We start from the raw sequence: 19803 nt of genomic DNA, 5'->3' as shown, positions 1-19803 counted from the left end.
ATCCATTGTATTTCTTATACTTTCATTTTAATCCTCTCCAATCAAAGATTTTGAAGCAGCTTTGCTCCATAGTCCATTTTTGTTGCTTTTTGTCACTGTTTCTCCTTTCTCTTTATCATTATCAATACGTAGCGCTACAACACTGGGTAGGTCTTCGCTGATTACAACTTATCTCCAAGTTGATCGATTTTCCACGAATCTGCAATCAAATGAAATGTTCATTTTTTGAGATATGATTGGATGTTTTCTCTCTATTGTATACTGACATGCCCAAGTGGCATTCTTCTGTGCTAACTTCCTTCCACACCAGTTCTACAAGTTTGACATCTTGACGTCTATGCACGTGTCCGATATACCTTAAGGGATTTATTTTCCTGAACAATATCGTTATGCGAGCTTTCTTTATTCAGTATGTTTTCTTATTCTATACGGATTTGTAGCGATATGATAATGAGTTCTGAAGCTATTTTCTTGTGGCATTTTAAAGTAATTACTATTTAAATGGGAATAAGCCACAATTAAAGCTTAAAGTTAGTTTATTGACGTTTCAATTTCCACTTCGGAAATCGTTCTCAAAATACAAACATTAGTGAGAATGATTTCCGAAGTGGAAATTGAAACGTCAATAAACTAACTTTAACCTCTAATTGTGGCTTATTCCCATTTAAATAGTAGTTATGATAATGGGGTTAAATAAAAATTTCTGATTATTTTTCTTTCAAATATTCGGAGTGCTTCCTTATTTGTTTTAGTCATTCTCCATGACTCACATCCATGTATTAAAATAGGTCTGAAGTTTGAATTATGCTCTGTATTTCTTTAGTGGCATTATTACTAACCGTGATTAGTGATCTAAGATATTTAAAGTGTTCCATACTTTCGAAATTGTAGTTGTTGACTTTAATGTTTTTTCTAAATTTTTTGAATTGGTTGATTGGTTTTCTGTTGATTCGCTTGTATTTGGTTTTTATTTCGTTGATTTTAAGTCAAACATTTTTTGTGCTCTCTTCACTTTATTGAAGTTTGTGGACGAAAGAGTTTCTCATTAGAGTTATGAGTTCTATATCATTAGCATATGCTAGGAGTGCTTTGTCCCTTGGGCCGTTAATAGATTATATCTTAAATAGGCGTTATTTCTATTTTAGTAAGCTGTTCATTAATTTTTTGATTATTGGAATCGAGAATCTGTATTTTATTCGACTGTTTTATAACACAGAGTTTCTTGGAGCATATTTTTATCTTTGGTTTCCAGTATCATTATTATAAGGATTTTGCTGGATATGGACATAGTGAACCCGGTGGTATGTACATGATGTTTTCATAACCAACGTTCAAAAATTTTTCTTACTGTAAATTTATGATTATTTTACTAGGAAATATAGTGTTGTTTAATAATAATAAAGTTCAAGCAACAATTTCTATATGCATTAACTCGGTAATGATAATTCTGCTCCCCGATACCAGGTAGCAGTACCGAAAACATTAAAACTGCTACACTCATGCTTCTCATTATCCAACAATTAGCCAGTTCAGAACTATACGCCTTATTATGGTACTGATATTGCTGCTGCTCCTCATAAGTGAATAGAATATGCAAGGAAGGTTTTGACAATTTAATAGGATTTTGTGTGTTAGAATATTATTTCTCCGAGAAAGTGAAGAATATCTATTTGCTATCCGGATTTAATCCATAAATTAAATAATAGAATGCTCTAAAATAATGCTAGTAGCAGCAAAAAAAACGGTCTAATAGTCATCATCATCATCAATCTGTCATGAGTTGTCCATTGTTGAACATAGGCCTCCTCTAGACTTTTCCATCTGCTTCTGTTCTGCACCTCTGGTATCCAATTGGTCACGATTCTTTTAAGGTCGTTGGTCCATCGCTTTGGGGGTCTTCCTCGGCTTCGCTTGTCAGCCCGTGGTCTCCACTCAAGCAATTTTTTGGTCCAACTGTTGTCTTTCATTCTTGCAACATGTCCTGCCCATCTCCATTTTCTTTTGTAATATGTTCGATAATGTCTTCCACTCCGGTTCGTCTACGAACTTCCTCGTTTCTTATTCTATTGCTTAAGTTTATTCCAAGCATTGATCTCTCCATATTTCGTTGTGTCCTTCTCAATTTTTCGGCTGATGTTTTTGTGAGAGTTAAGGTTTCTGCTCCGTATGTGAGGACTGGTAGAACGCACTGGTTAAAAGCTTTTCTTTTTAAATGGATCGGTATATTTGTTTTAAATACGTCTCTCATTTTTCCGAATGCAGCGCAACCCAGACTTATTCTTTTGAGTAGCTCGCATGTTTGGTTATCTCGCGTTAACCTTATTTCGTGACCCAAATACACATATTTTTCTACAAGTTCTATGGGCGACTTTTTGATTTCTATTAGCTCATTGGGGACGAGATTGGTCATCATTTTTGTTTTTCCATGGTTTATTTTTAAACCGACTTTCTGGGTTACTTGCTGTAGTTGTTGTAGCATAACTCTGGCTTCTCCTAAGTTGTCTGTTATGAGAACAATATCATCGGCATATCTGAGATGATTGAATATCTTTCCATCAATTCTAATACCCTTTGATTCCCACTCTAGCCTTTTAAATGCGTACTCCATGACTGTTATAAATAGTTTTGGCGACAAGGTATCTCCCTGCCGCACCCCTCTGCCAATTTTTATCTTCTCAGTGCAATGGAGGTTAACGGTTGTTGTCGCATTTTCGTATATATTTCAAATAATATTTGCATACCTTTGATATATTCTGCATTCTGATAGTGCTTTTAAGATAGCAACTGTTTCGACTGTGTCAAATGCTTTGTGGAAGTCGACAAAGATAAGAGCAAGGGGTCTGTTATATTCGATAGACTTTTCAACTAGAGTTTTAAGGCATTGCAAATGGTCGTTTGTTCCGTGTCCCGCTCGAAATCCTGCCTGTTCTTCTGATTGAAAGAAATCGAGTTTTGCTTCTAATCTGTTTGTGAGTATTCGAGTAAAGAGCTTGTATAGGTAGTTAATCAAACTAATTGGCCTATAGTTTTCGAGATCTGCTTTATCCCCTTTTTTGTGGAGGATGATTGTAACCGAATTTTTCCCTTTACTTAGAATGTTTTCACTATGCAGACATAGATTAAAAAGTGTTTGGATTCGGGACATCAAAACCTTCTAGTTTAATTGTCTCAATGACTACTCCATCTTCCCCCGGACCTCTATTATGTTTCATATTTTTGAGGGCATGTTGAATTTCTTCTCGTGATATATCTGGTATATCCTCCGATCCTACATTATGTACCTTTTGTATTGGTTGTTCGATGAGCTCTGGAATAAGTTGACTTTTATATAATGTTTCCATATTTTTCTTTAAGTTGGAAGATTTCTTTTTTGTCATTTTCTATTTTTCTCCTCAACGCTTTAATGCTTTTGTTGTCTTCTATAGTTTTTATAATTTTCTCGTTGTTGTATTTTCTAATATCCCGTCTGATGGCTTTAGAGATTTCTTTATTTATGTTGTTTATATCTTGTAAGTCAACATTTCCTTGACTTCTCAGCATTCTACGATCTTCCATTTTTTGTTTCGTTTCTTTACTATTTTTTTGTTCTTTTCCATGTTTAGGGCCAAATTTTTCCTGATCTTGTGTTAATGTATCTACTATTTCTTCGTTTAGGTTATTTATGTCTTCTCTTGTTGTATTTCTGAGTAAGTTACTGGTGATATATTTTTCAAACTCAAGTTCATTCGTTGGGCGCATCCAAGGTTTGAATTTTTTACTTTTTATCATCTTCAGTCTTTCGTGCTTAATATTGACTTCTACAGTTGCTCGGACCATTCTATGATCGCTTGCAACCGAAAATTGATTTAAAGACTGTAACATCTTTGACTATATGTTTTTTGTCAGTGATGATGAAGTCGATCTCATTTTTTGTCTTACCATAGGGGCTCTTCCAAGTCCATCTTCTATGGATCTTCTTATAGAAGAAGCTATTCATTAAATATAGATTGTTTTCTAATAGGAAATTTAAGAGTATTTCGCTCCTTTCGTTTCTACCTGGTGTGCCAAAATTTCCGAGGGCATTTTCAGCTGGGTCAGTGCTTATTCCTATTTTGTCATTAAAGTCGCCACATATTACCGTAAAATGTTCTTGGTCTTCTGAAACAGCTGTGTACAAGTCATCATAGAACTGTTTTATTTCTTCGTCAGCGTGACTCGATATTGGTACATAGACTTGAATGATCTTTATGGAGTAACGGGTGTTTAGTTGTAATTTTGCAAGTATAACTCTTGTGGAAACTGCTTTTACTGATATGATATTCTCAGCTAGTTTTTTATTAATAAAGAGCCCAATGCCTCCATTCCCATAGTTTTCTCCGACATGATAGAAAATGTGACCGGATTTTAAAGTGGTTAGGCTTTCTTTAGTAGATGTTCTAGTAGATGTTCTTTAACATACAAAAGAGAGGATCGAGGGTAGGGCATAACGGAACAATAAAGCCATATAATTTTGAAAGATTGCAGCGTCTTAGATGCCGTAGGTAATGTTACATAAAAAATAAAAGGGAATATTTAGGTAGCTAACTGATGTTTATGTATATATAACCCTCTTTTAAATCCAGAAGTCTAATTCGAATCTCTAGAATCAGGATATATAAAATATTGATCAAACCAGTGCTAATGTGTGGATACGTGACGAGAACGTATTAATTAGACTAGGATTGCTAGAAAAGCCATCAGAGGTATTTTCCGACTTACAGAGGTCCGAGTACTAACCAATACCGAACAGAGCTAATTCCAAGATCAAACACATATATAAAGATAGCAACGTCGTACAAGAAACTAAATCTCAGTGCTAAAGTTGCGCTGGCTTTATCCAAAGACTCTATAATAACTGCATTGCCAAGTTAAATTGGGAGGATGACCCAAGAGAAAAAATGCCTTTAAGACTTCCACAAATGTAGGAGGAGGTAACATATGGTCAGATTTAGGAATAATGAGACTATCTACCGACCCATTATATTTATCAACACCTGCTATCCTACCTACAATCAATACTTATCTGTTGTGGAATATCAAATCAATTACATGTAATCAAACGAACTGGGCTTAAAAAAAATTATCCAAGGAAAGGCACTTCAGAAATATTGACATAGATTTTAAAAACGTCATTTACCTGGCTGTATTTTCAATAGGAAAGGGAAGACAAAGAAGAAAAGGCAATAGAATCTTGTTCCGTTCTGACTATACGATGACGATGATCTTTATATAACATATAGGGAGAAAGAGAGAATAATTTTTATGTTTAATTTAGAATTCGCTGGTTTTCTCCCTTTTGAATTGGGTATGTATATGTATTATCATAGAAAATAAAAGCAAGAGAACTATAATTATAAAACAAAAAGATTACGAAATAAAAAGATTATATAAATCCCTTATATTTACACAGACTGTTTTACAAAAGGTGAACAAATGAGCATAAACGGACAGCTGTTTTACAAACTTAATATTATTAGACGCATTTAGGATCAATTTCACTCAAAATATGATATGCTAAAATATGATACGACACGAAAAAGGCAATGACTTTTACAGCTGATTGCCACATAAATATCAATGTAATGTTTTTTCTAAATTTATTAAATTGGTCTCTTCTGTTGATTCGCTTGTATTTGGTTTTCATTTCGTTGATTTTAAGTGAAACATTTTTCGTGCACTTTGTTAAAGATGTTTGCGGACCGGAGAAAGTTTCTTATGAGATCCATATCATTAGCATATGCCAGGAGTGCTTTGTACCTTGGCCCGTTAATGGATTACATCTTAAATAGGCGTTATTTCTATTTTACTAAGCTGTTTAATGATTTATTGACTATTTGAATCAAGAATCTGTAGTTTATTCGACTGTTGAATAAAACAGACTTTCTTGGTGCATATTTTTATCTCTGGATTTTTGTTTGCCGTCTCCTTATTACAACGATTTTGCTGGATATCGACATAGGGAACCTGGTGGTATGTACATGATGTTTCCATAACCAACGTTCGAAAATTTGTCTTACTGTAAAGTCATGATGATTTTACTAGAAAATATAGTGTTGTTTAATAATAATAAAGTTCAAGCAACAATTACTATATGCATTAACTTGGTACTAATATCTCTGCACTCCGCTAACAGATGGCAGTCCCGAAAACATTAAAACTCATGCTTCCCATTATCCAACGATTAGCCAGTCCAGTACTATACGCCTTATTATGGTACTGATATTGCTGCTGCCCCTCATAAGTGAATAGAATATGCAAGGAAGGTTTTGGCAATTTAATAGGACTTTGTGTGTTAGAATATTATTTTTCCGAGAAAGTGAAGAATATCAATTTGCTATCCGGATTTAATCCATAAATTATTAGAATACTATAAAATAATGATATTAACATAAAAAAAACGGTCTAATAGTCAGTAATAAAGCATATAAATGTTCTTTAACATACAAAAGAGATGACGTAGAGTACGGCATAACGTAACAATAGACCCATATAATTTTAAAGGATTGCAACATTTTAGATATCGTAGATAACGTTGTAATACAAGAAATAAAAGGAAATATTCAGGTAGCTAACTGATGTATATATAACTCTTATAATACTTTTAAATTCAGAGGTCTAATACGACTTTCTTAAATCAGAATATATAAAACAGTGATTAAACCAGTGCTAATGTGTGGATAAGTGGCCAGAACGCTAACAAAACAATGTACGTAAAACTCAGGTATTAATTAGATCAGGATTGCTAGAAAAGCCATCAAAAGTATTTTCCGACTTACAAAGGTCCGCGTACTAACCAATACCGAACGGAACTAATGCCAAGGCCAAACACATATATAAAGACAACAACGTCGTGTAAGAAGCTAAATCTCAATGCTAAAGTTGCGCTGGCTATATCCAAAGGCTCTATAATAACTACATTGCCAAGTTAAATTGGGAGGATGCCCCAAGAGAAAAAATGCCTTTAGGACTTCCACAAATGAAGGGGGAAGGTAACATGAGGTCAGATTTAGGAATAATGAGACTATCTACCGACCCATCATATTTATCAACACATGCCTGTTCAACTACCTGCTATCCTACCTATAGTCAATACTCATCTGTTGGGGACTATCAAATCAATTACATGTAATCAAACAAACCAGGCTTAAAAAAAATCTCAGGAAAGGCACTTTTAAAACGTTATTTACGTGACTTATTAAAATTTAAATTTTTAATGAAAAGTAAAAGATTAGCCATTTGTTATGGGGTTCAGAGAAGAACCTTCACGATGTTAATTTTTTGAGATATGATTGGATGTTTTCTCTTCATTGCACACTGAGACGCCCAAGTGGTATTCTTCTGTGCTAACTTCCTTCCATACCAGTTTTACAAGTTTGACATCTTGGCGTCTATGCATGTGTACGATCTACCTTAAGCAATGTATTTGCCTAAACAATATCGTTATATGAGCTTTCTTTATTAAGTATGTGTTCTTCTTCTATACGGATTTGTAGCGATATGATAATGAGGTTAAAACAATTTTCCTATTATTTTCCTTTCAAATATTCGTAGTTCTTCCTTATCCGTTTTAGTCATTGTCCATGATTAGCATCTATGTATTAAAATAGGTAAAAAGTTTAAATTATGATCTGTATTTTTTTAGTGGCATTATTATTAACCGTGATTATTAATCTAAGATATTTAAAGTGTTCCATATTTACGAAATTGTAGTTGTTAACTTTAATATTTTATCAAGATCTATTAAATTGGTCTCTTCTGTTGATTCGCTTGTATTTCTTCTTAGCTTGAAGAATTCTTCTTTTTTCATTCTGTGAACTACTAGTGGGTACTTTTTACGGAATTTTTTCATCACGTTTAGGTAATCATCAACGGTATATAAACGTTGTTGAAATTTTAGGGCGTTTTCAAAATCTCCAAAATCACTACTATTGGGTAAAAGCTATGACTAGGAAATAAATAGCGTAATGTAATTTTTTCAATGGTAGGATGAGTTTCCAAAATCATTTTCAGAATCAAAACTATTTTAATGCTGCGGTTTTGGCCGCCACAAAAGTCTGACCACAAAATTACATGTTTTGCAGAAGTAACATTTTCTTCAATGTGTTTCTTAAGACAAATGCCTACGTCCTGGGCTCCCCGACCAGCTTTACCTTCTATTCAAATATAACAATGACTTTTTTATCCTTGGCGCTATGAATACCAAGGTTGTAAATACATAATTGACGCTTATAATATACAATATTTATTAGAATTCTCGAAAGGGGAAGAGTTTTTCTTTAAATCAAAACAAAAGGTTTCCACTTCTGGTTGATCGTTGCTTATCTTCATGTCTAGCTTTCTTTCTTCTAAGTGCACATTTTTTCTTTTTTTAACGCTTAATTGTTCTTTATCTTCGCAATTTTTAATTTCTAATTCGAAACAATCACATCTACTACAAGTATCTTTTTTCAACTTTTTTCTTTGAAGATTAAATCGTGTTAAAAACATTTTTTTGTAACGAAAATTTAACAAGATCATTGTCTGCTTCTTCAATATACAATTCATACATTTTACTTAATGTTATGTCTTTTGTTAAGTGTTCTCTTTCTGTGTTAGCTCTTCTGTAATGTGACTATTATAGAAAAATTTAAGCAATAACTGCCACTACTTCTTAACCTAAACGCGTCAACAAGTTGCCAACGTCACCATTGTTAACCACGTTTATGTACATATGTTGCCAAATATTCGATTTACAATCATTAAAACGCTCGCAAGAGGCGCTTGGTCCAAAACTAATACACAAAAATTAGTCGCTTGCTCTAGTTATGCAAAATTCAAAATCCAAAATAAAAAGAAAGGTACTTAATCTTTTTAAATATATCTGGTTATCCGTTACTAACAGGTTAATGGGATTTATTATGTAGATAGTTTATGCATTTTTCTATCTTCTTCTTTAAGTTCCATCTTCTATCGAAGGTTGGAAATCATCATGGCTATACGGACTCTGTTGACTGCCGCTCTATAAAGTTCTGCACTACTGCATTCAAACCATTCCCTTAAGTTTGAAGCCAGAATATTCTTCGTCTTCCCACATTTCGCTTTCCTCGGATTTTGCCTTGCATAATAAGTTGTAATAATGCGTATTTTTGCCCTCTCATCACATGTCCTAAGTACTCAAGTTTTCGTCTTTTGATAGTTAATATTATTTCCGCCCCATTTCCTATCATTCTAGTTACTTCCACGTTTGACATTCTTTGAATCCATGATATTCGTAGGATTCTTCTGTAACACCAAAATTCAAAGGCGGCCAACTTATTCAGATGGACTTGTTTTAGTGTTCACGCTTCCAAGCCATAAAGAAAAGTAGAGAACACGTAACATCGAAGCATTCTCAGGCTCTAACTTTATATCCCGAAAACAAAGAAACTTTTAAAGTTTAAAAAATAATGCACGTGCTATTTCAATGCGTGTCCTAATTTCTTTTGTTTGGTCTACATCTGATGTTATCCTGTTGTTCCTCTTTTCCACCAGAAAGCGCCATAATCCACAATTTAAGAAATTGGGGCTGGGTCTAGTGATGCATAACGCCGTTCATATAGCAATTTGTTGTCACATGTTTATAGTTTTTCAAAAAATGAACTCCGATTTAAAGATTAAAACTTAAAATAAAATATAAAAACCTATTGAATCTTATTCAGAAAATTTCAGAAAAGAATAACTTTTGTGAAAGATTGTAGGACACAGTCATATTTTAAGATAAAAACTTCAATTCAGAGAGTGGACATTCTTAATAAATGTATAATCTAATATGGAAGCATGTTTATGTTTTACAGACTTAGAAAGCACTGAGCACACAAGTATTTATTTTTTTATGTACTAGGTCGTAAAATAAGTATACTCAAAACAAATAAATATTATCTACCAAGTATTCTACTCCACTTTAATATCAATGCATCAGATATATTATAAAGATTTCGTCGTAGTTGTAAATTAATAGGAGATAAAGCCAAATGTAGAGCATATAGTGAAATCTGAATATCTTAGAATAACTATATCGAGCGGGAACATTATTGATGAGCAAAAGGGAGACCCATCGCTGAGAAAGCAAAGCAATTGGCAAAAGCAAAGGGTACTTTGTACTAAAGTACCCATACTCTAAAGCATAAGCAGGTCTTTTCGTACTCTTTTAGTAAGTGATAGATTCGACCGTTACTTGATGGAAATTCATTTTATCTAACAATTAAACAGGTATGCGTTTACACGTCATATTTTGTAACTGAATAAGTTGAGGAGGGGATAACTGTTTGTCTCAAGTTGGTCATTCAGAATTATGTCTGTATTTTTTAATTTGCTAATTTTCATAGATTCTAATATTCATGGAATCTACAGATAGCTTAAGGCCTTTATTATAAATACACTTTTTTTGTAATAAAAATATATAAATAGAACCTAGAATACGCCTGTAAAAGTATGTAACCTTTGATCTCTGGGATAAACCCATCTCCTAAATAATGGTGCCGATATATGTAGGTAAAATTTTCTACACCTATTTTAACCTGTTTATTTACTCATTTACTTATGGAGACTATATATTGACTATAGTTATTACTATACAAATCTGACTCGAAATATCGTCTTAAAATAACAGTAACAGAAAAGTGAAAGATTAGTCATTTTTTATGAAGTTTAAAGTAGAAGCGTTCACGAAAATTGAAGTACTAGTAAGACCACCGCAATCGGGCGTACCCTGGGTAATGAATAATTAAGTAATCGTTAATTCTTAAATCACCCGTTCAATATGTTTTTTGTCAAATCGGTCCTTTTTAGGACCAACTATTCTAATTATGTGTATAAATATTAATATATCTAGAGATAAAGACACTCCACTTTACATATGCGCTTAACAAAATGCAGGAAACACGTAGATGGCCAATCCTATGGTATTTGGTATTAAGCTAATCGCTGAAAATTACATATTAAATGCAGGCAAAGAAGCAAAGAAAAACTTATAATAAGAGAAAACAAAACCAGTCAGCTGAGAGAACCTTTCAACGATGTTGAGCTTGGATCCGCTATCCACGTATATAATGAACAATATTACGGCTCCTGGCTGAGGATCTGAGCACAAAACTAACTATAAAATTGGAACTAAAAATACAACAATAGCTAATATTCAAAGTCTTTAGACAAGCAAAGCAAAGACAAAGTTGTTGCCTTGCTTAAACCTGGCAAAAACTCCAACGACCACAAAAGCTATCGGCCAATATATCTATTTATTTTGTCAGCTATACAGAATACTTCTGTACATGATCCTTAATATAAACCGATAATAGAAGAAAAACTCAAATTAAAAGACAAAAGTGGCTATATATGACAGGTTAGATCATATATGTCACAAATACTAAATCTTGCCCAACACAGCGAAGAGAAGTACGAAAAATATCAGGTATGAGGAGTGGTATTTGTTAATCTAAATGCCGCTTATAAATAGTTATTTAAATAACTTATAAAATAATTAGTTATAAATTAGTCAGCCAAATTCAGGGAATATTAAGACTCACATCCATACATAAGCTCTACAATATCGTAGCTATCAGTCCACCTAATATCCGAAGATAAGTAGCTAGAGAGCAAAAAAAACAAAGTCCAGATTCGTGACATCCACTCCACGAATACCAGCCCATTTTATGACTAGAATCAAAGAAAAACTGGCTATATCAACACATCTGCAAGATATACAAACAAAAATAAGCTGCTCCTCTCCATCTGATCCCTCGAACGGAACTTCCTTATGGTAGTTATCTTCCTTAAATCTGCCAGGAGGACTCTTGCCTGCAAACACCGGTTAACTTGTGTGCATGTGGGGTGGTACAAGACTTATCGCACTTTCTTAGTTAACTTTACCGTTCAAATCGCTCTTTTTGAAGGAACAAGGTTTATTTATGTGAACTGAACATGTAAAGACAGTCAGTAAGCTATTACTTATAAAGATCATTGCCAATTTGACACTAACTCCACTTATATTGATTACATATTACTCCTAAATACGAGATAAAACATTCAGAAATATGTAATATTGGTGAAGTGGTATAATTCATGTTAGAAAAATTAATCATTCTTCCCTTTTTTGTGCACTACTACCCATTTTAACAAAAAAAAAAATCTATTTTAACACTTAAATATTTATTTTGAGGTAACCTATCCAGAATTAAAAAATAGAATAATAAGAAATAGAATCCAGAAAAAAATAAAATAATAAAATAGAAGAATTAAAATAATAAAAAAGCTGTATATAAGATATCATGAAACAATGGATGAAATAAAAGAAGTTCTTATTAACCGGATTCTTAAATAAAACGTATAAAGACATACTCACGTTAACAAAATACATTAGGAAATTTTCGCATATGAAAAAACACATCCAACTTGGTAATGAAATCCTTTTGTATCTATAAATCTATTTTTAGAAAAGCACGTACCTACCAAAAACAGGTATTTGGTAATACACATATCTGTTACATACTGTAATGCGTATGAATGATAACAAAAGTAAGGAGTCTATATGAACCGTTTAGAATATACGCTGAAAATAAACGGCTTAATCCCATAGTTGCCAAACTATCAGAGCTTACTTAAACCGATATACGTATGGTTCCAATATACACGGAACAAGATCTGAACGACCCCTATAATATATACACGTGAACTAAGCGATATACATTCATGATACAGGGGTACTTAGGGGCTCCACAAAATTTTTAAAAATTGTGAAACTATACATGTTGACGAATCGACAGAGCCAATATTATAGAATGGTCAAGTGAGCTCCGTATATCGGTGGCCACTTGACCACGGAGCTCTCTTGAACCTGAATTTTAACATGGGCGGAGTCCACTTTATGCCGTAGATATATATATATATATATATACATAATATATATATATATATATATATATAAAATATATAACTGTTTTGGATGGGTTGGAGTCAATAATAGGGCTATTGGTTAACTATTTTTTTATTCTCGAGCTTTCAATTGTGTTTACAATTATTATCAAGAGCTAAAAAAGACAAAATACTTACAAGGTTGAACTAAAAAGAAAAAACAATTTTTGTTAACTTACCCAATAAAAATTAGTTTGGTAAGTAAAAATCACTGTTTACATGTTCAAAATATTTAATATAAAAATGTTTTGATCTAACAAATGTTTCTCCGAAAATTTTTTATAATTTTGAAAACATTTTTTTTAATATAAAAATAATTGAATTTATAAATAAGTTCAAATAGCAACCAATTACAAATAGCCTCAATGTCATAAATGCCAACATAAAATTTTTATTTTTGACAATTATATTGCCAAAAGTAAAACTTCGTTTAAACATTCTTTTTTGTTTAGTAACAAAAAGAAGAAGATTTATTCACCCTTGACAGATGTCTGAAAGAATGTGATAGATATATGGAGAATTAAATATGACATTTTACAAGTTTTATATATAAATATACATATATTTTATATATATATATATACATAATATATATATATATATATATATATACATAATATATATATATATATATATATATATATATATATATATATATATATATATAATTTTGATGTTATATACATAACATATATAACATCAAAGTTATATATAGAAAAAAAATGACTTAATTTCTCTACTAACATTGATACCAAATGTTTTCCATAAATTTTATATAGTTTTGCCTAGTAAGGATAATGTAGCTAATATGGATCCTGATATTTTAGATGATGAGGATGAATAATATTAAGAAAATATTGTGATGTAACAAACTAAAATACCCAGTTGTGCTGTTAAACATAAGTCATATATGCCAATTTTCTTTTTAACATAAGTCAGGAAAAACAATTGTCCATACTTTTTTATGGAGTCATACTTAGCTACTAGTAAATATGTTGTACACACCTCTCATAAAATGCAATAAACGTTTTTAAGAAATATTGAAATATTTTTGTATATAGATTTATTCAATTTCTGAAAATCTACAGTTTTCGACTTATGTACTTTAGTCTGCCGACCCTACGATTGTATATTTCTCTAAATGAATGCAAAATAGATTATTCAAATCATGTGAATGCAAATATTGTGAAATGTGCTATTTTTGTATTATTGTGGAGGTTTTCCGGTCCAATCCTATATAAAAGTTTAAACATAATACAATATTCAATAATTCGAAAAAATATACTAAATTGGGATCATGAAAAATACGAGATGAATAAAGCTTAAATAGTTTAGCTATTTTAATTCTCGAAAAAATATTAAAAAATACTTACGGCCTGACACTCATAAAAGCAATATTCAGCAAAAATCCCTGAGTTATGGCATTAAAAATATGGCACGTGAGAAATTGCCAATCACGATCGAATATCACAGGTAACGTCCTCGGTTGTGCATTACTATATATGTAAAAAGGTACGATCAATACTCTTAATATTGAAGCAATTATGTAAAACCATTTGTTTGAATGCTGAAATATCAATTTTTCTATTAGTTATAAAAATAAAATATGGCAATATAAAATATCCTCTTACCACTACTATCTTTAAAGAGATATATGGTTGAATGCTCGAATAAATGTACTTTGTGTGTGTGTTTGGTGAGTTGGCTTGGAAACCAGTCCTTTAGTCACAGAATTGTAATAAAAGATATTAGTTTTTAAATAATGTATCCAACTTTAAAATGAAAGTTACATATTAGTTCGTATACTTCTCTACTATTTAAAGAGATAAATGGGTAATATTTATGGGAGTCTGATTTTTTTTTTAAGTTCTGATAGTTTTGAATACAGCTGATCTGTTTCATACTTATGTTTATCGCACATAAAAAGAATATGGTTGATGTCACATTGTGATATATTATCGCATGAGCATACCCCAGAAGGGATAATATTTAACTTAGCCAAGTGAGCTGGGAATGCACCGTGATTAGTTTTCAGACGTGTAATTGTGGCTGTCAACTTCTTTGGCATTGCGTATTTAAAAATATAGGCAACATCTTGTGGTAAGGAGGGGTGGATGGAATAATACTGGTTATTTGAATTAATTGCTATGTTTTTCCATTTTTCTTTCCAATTTATAGAAGTTTTGTTATAATAATGTTGTTGTAAGTCTTCCAATGTGAATATAGGAATATATAGTCCAACATGGGTTGCATCTTTAGCAAGCTGGTCAACCAGTTCATTTCTCTGGATACCAGTGTGACTTTTTACCCAAATAACTGTAATATCTTTACTATATGTTTTATTTTTAATAGCACAAAGAATACTATTTCTTTTATGTTGAGTCATATCTGAGTTTAATCCTTTAATGACCGATAATGAATCTGATAATATCACTACTTTATTTAAATTGTGTAAATCTAGCCAATCTAACGTGTTTTTGGTTGCTACCGCTTCAGCAGTATATATTGAACAATATGATTAAAGTTTAATTTTCAAATATTCGCTTTTATGTGGAATATAAACTGCACAACCTGTGGCACCATCCACTTTTTTGGAACCATCGGTATACATTATTACGTGGTCATTATAGTCACTCAATATGGATTTAAGTAAGACAAAGTTTATTTGTGGGGATTCTGTGTACTTTGGTATAATGACTTTAGGTTTATTTAATGTTACCTGAAAATCAGCTTTTTATATTGGTAATATTTTTTCTTTACCATAGATATTAGAATACTCATTACTTTCTAAGAAAGCATCAGCAAGTGGGGGAGAATTTTTTATGCGCCAGTATTTATTTGAGAGGTTTTCAATAGATAAATGCCTCTGATCCATATGTGAGAACGGGGACTATCAGTGTTCTATACAGCCTTATACGAGTTTTTTGAGACAGACGTTTGTTAGCTAAGTACTTTGATAGACCATGATAACACCTGTTTGCAATTATTATTCGCCTTTTTATTTCCTCAGATGTATTATTATTGGGGTTAACCGATGTCCCTAGATATATGAACTCTTTGACTGCTTCGAAGTTTTGGTCATTGATGATTAAATTTGTGTCAACATTTCCAGCTCTTGTGTTTGTGTTAGTCGCCATGAATTTGGTTTTATTTTGATTTATCTGTAACCCCATTCGTTCTGCTGCTGCTACTAGCTCGGTTAGGATTTCCGCAGTTCTCGCCCTAGTTCTTGTTATAATGTCCACGTCGTCTGCATATGCTAGAATTTGGACTGATCTATTAAATATTGTTCCCCTGCTATCTAAATTAGCGTCTCGTACAACTTTTTCTAAGGCGACATTAAAAAGCTGACACGCCAGCGCATCTCCCTGCCTTAACCCCCTATGTACTTGAAATGGGGTTGACGAGTCGTTTTGAATTTTAACTGCTGATAACATCTTCGCCATTGTCACTTTTATCAAACATATGAGTTTTTTTGGAATTCCCAACTCATTCATAGCATTGTAAAGAATTGGTCTTAAGACACTGTCATATGCCGCTTTAAAATCGACAAAAATATGATACATATCTATGTTAAACTCTTGCGCTTTTTCAAGGATCTGTCGTAGTGTAAAGATCTGGTTAATGGTTGAACGTCCACGCCTGAATCCCGCCTGATATTCTCCTAGAAACATTTCAGTATAAGGCTTTAATCTCTCGTGCAAAATATTTGACAATATCTTGTATGCTTTAATCAAATCAAATGTTAATATAGAGCTCAGTTTTTTATTTAATCTTGCCCAAGTAAAATTCGCTTATAGAGCATCTTTAGGAGCAATTCGTTAAAATTGTAGGCAGCAGTCCAGCATTTCTGTGAATGTTATAAACGTTAAATAATACATTTATTAAATGTATTATTACATATACACAATGTCTAGGGTAGTGTAAATTGCCTCTGAAGATGCTCTGTAAGCGAATTTTACTTGGGCAAGATTTAATAAAAACCTGAGCTCGATATCTGCCTTTTATTTGATTAATGTATTATTATCTTTGTCGAAAATGAATTCAAAACAGAATGATATTTTATTTCTTTTTGTTTACTAAACAAAAATGAATAATTACATAAAAATCTTACCGTAATATATAGTGTTTTAGATAGGAATCTACCCATCAATGAAGTTAAGTCCATTGATAACATAACTGCAACAGGTATCCAATATTTTGCTAAAAAGAGTTAGTGTTAGTTTACTGATCTGGGATTTTTTCCTAGAAAACTACCAAATAAATTGCAATTCTACAAAAATCTTTATAGTCTTTAACCGTTAGGTACAAGAATATTTTCACAAGAATAAATGGTTTTTATCTTGCTAAAAACATGGATCCAAATATTTAGAATATGCCTCTAGGACTAATCAAAACTATCGAAAATATCGTCCAAAACCACAAAATAAAAGTAAAAGTAGAAGAAGAACTAAGTGGCCCGATTAAAGCTAGCAATGGAAAAAGATAGGGAAATTCCTTGAGTCCTCTATTGTTCAACCTTATTATGGATGAAACAATAAAAAAAGTAAGAACTAAAAAAGAATACCAAATAAAAACAACTTAAAATAATCTGCTACGTACTCGAAGCAATACTACTCTCTCAAAGTAAAGATGTTTTACAACGTATACTGCGCCAATTTAATATAACCGCCAGTACATTTAACATGTTTCCTCAAAAACGACAAAATACATGCAAATTTACATATAACAGCAAATTTACTAAGATGTAAATTGAAGTTGGAAGGCCAGATAATACAATAAGTGATAACTAGAGCAAACAGAGCCGCAGGTTGCATGAATGAAACAATACGGAGAAATAAAAATATCGGGAAAGAAATGAAATGCAAATTTACAAAACAGTCATCAGACCAATAATGACATACGTGGCAGAAACACGACCTGACACAAAGAGGACAAAAAGGATGTTAGAAATAGCAGAGATGAAAACGCTTACAAAAATTGATGAGAAAACACTGTGGGACAGAGCTAGAAGTATTTATGTACGATGTAGATGCAAGGTGAAGAACTTTAAGGACTGAGTAAGAAATAGAAAAGTAGAATAGAACGATCATATAAGCCAAATCACAACATATAGAGAGTAAAGACGGCAAGAGACGGTTATCCAATAGGAAGACGATCGGTAGAAAGACCACGTAAACGATGGAATGACAACTTTCTGGAGGCACGTTGAAAAATAAACAGAGTCATGTCTACATCAAAAATAAGAAGAATGAGATGAGATTTTTTGACTTTTATTATATTCTTTATTACTTAGAACTCAAAATATAAATACTTACTGGTCCAAAGCGAACCGTCTCCGTCATTTTCAGATACCACCAAAGTGGAAATCGGCGATGTACAAGTTGCCACAAATATGACCACGATAAGGATCATCACAGATGGCCATACTAGGATAAATACATCTTTAGTTTCGGACCAGTGAAGAGTTTCTCCTTTGCCTTCTTTCACGTTCTCTACATCGTAATATTGAAAAAATTTTGATTTTCTACAAATTATTAAAATCACATACGTTAAAAGTACAGTTAATGTACCAACAGTAAAGTAAAGTAGTCCAGACTCCACGCTCGTTTCTGTTACTGCTAGGGAAAGAATTTGGAGTAGAGTGCTAATGAAATTTCCATTTTGTCCAAGAAGAAAAAGAAACATGAATCTGTGATGGAGGCGTGCTACTATCACCATTGATGACATACCAAGTATTGATGCAAAAGCTGAAAATCGGTATAAAGTTTGTAAAATCATCAAAAATAGACGTACATAATTATTAATGTAAATTGAACAGTTCCATATTTTAGTCAAATTACTACAAAAATAAACTTACCACTTTTGATAACTAGTAGGATCATTGTGATTACGAAGAATTCGGTTTGCCCTATAAAATAAATTAATCCAGTTTATATTCTTCAACTGTCAGATAGGTTTGCATATAAGGGCGGCAATAAAATATAATTATTATAACTAATAAATAATATATAAACAATATAATTGTTTGAATAAAAACTAAAAAAAACTAAGGTATACAAAAATTATTATTATTATCGTAGCGCAAACAAACGACTTATTATCTCCTAAAAGGATGGTCTGAATTGTACAAAAACTGGCCTATGTCTATTTTGCAATATGGAGATTTTACATTATATGAGTGAAATGTTGCCAGATTTAACATTTTTCCAACATTATTATTAATTTTTTGTTTAAAGAGAGCAAGATACGTTTTTGTTTACGTTTTGTGGTTGGCCAGAAATAGATTTTTTTACGTGCGAGAAAGGCAAGCTAGGTTTGATTCCTGAAAAAATATATATATGAGCAGTCCCAGATAAGTTTAGAAGAGATAAAGTGGCGCTCTTCGTAAAATTATAAAAAAAAATTTTTCACTAATTTATTACCACCCTATTAATTTTTTACCTCCAAACCAGCCTTAAGGGGAGCGATTCTGCTGGCTTAAGGTTCAGGCTAGCAGAATTCGAAAAAAACACTTTTTGAATATGGCATATTTTTTTTACCCATTTTTCACTAATTTATCACCACCCTAATAATTTTTCACCACCAAACTACAAGGGGAGCGATTCTGCTGGTTTACGACTAAAACTAGCAGAATTAAAAAAATATTTATGATATACCACAGTGTTCTGCTAGTTTTTTACGAATTTATTATCACCTTAGTAATTTTTCACCCCTCAGCTACCCTTTATGGAAAGTCCATAATTCTATTAGATGAAAATTTAAGGGTAAAAATTCTTTTTTTTTTCAAATTCCTAAACCAATCTTATTTGGAAACGTTCTTGCTAGCTTAATATTGAAGCCAGCAGAATTAATAAAAAA

General features: G+C 32.1%; 1 protein-coding gene across 2 annotated transcripts in view; it reads right to left on the bottom strand.

Annotated features, from left to right (window-relative positions):
* The window catches only part of LOC140445688 (equilibrative nucleoside transporter 3-like), an 84310-nt gene that overhangs the window by 27756 nt on the left and 36751 nt on the right, over positions 1–19803 (bottom strand). For both annotated transcript variants that reach the window (XM_072537943.1, XM_072537944.1), the window contains exons 5-8: positions 18803–18853; positions 18261–18692; positions 17057–17145; positions 14316–14509 (exon numbers count right to left, since the gene is read on the bottom strand). In XM_072537943.1, coding sequence (XP_072394044.1) covers positions 14316–14509; positions 17057–17145; positions 18261–18692; positions 18803–18853 — 766 coding nt within the window. The remainder of the gene's footprint in view (positions 1–14315; positions 14510–17056; positions 17146–18260; positions 18693–18802; positions 18854–19803) is intronic.

This window comes from Diabrotica undecimpunctata, chromosome 7, assembly GCF_040954645.1.
Source record: "Diabrotica undecimpunctata isolate CICGRU chromosome 7, icDiaUnde3, whole genome shotgun sequence".
Taxonomy (NCBI): Eukaryota; Metazoa; Arthropoda; class Insecta; order Coleoptera; family Chrysomelidae; genus Diabrotica; species Diabrotica undecimpunctata.
This window is presented reverse-complemented; position numbering and strand designations above follow the sequence as displayed.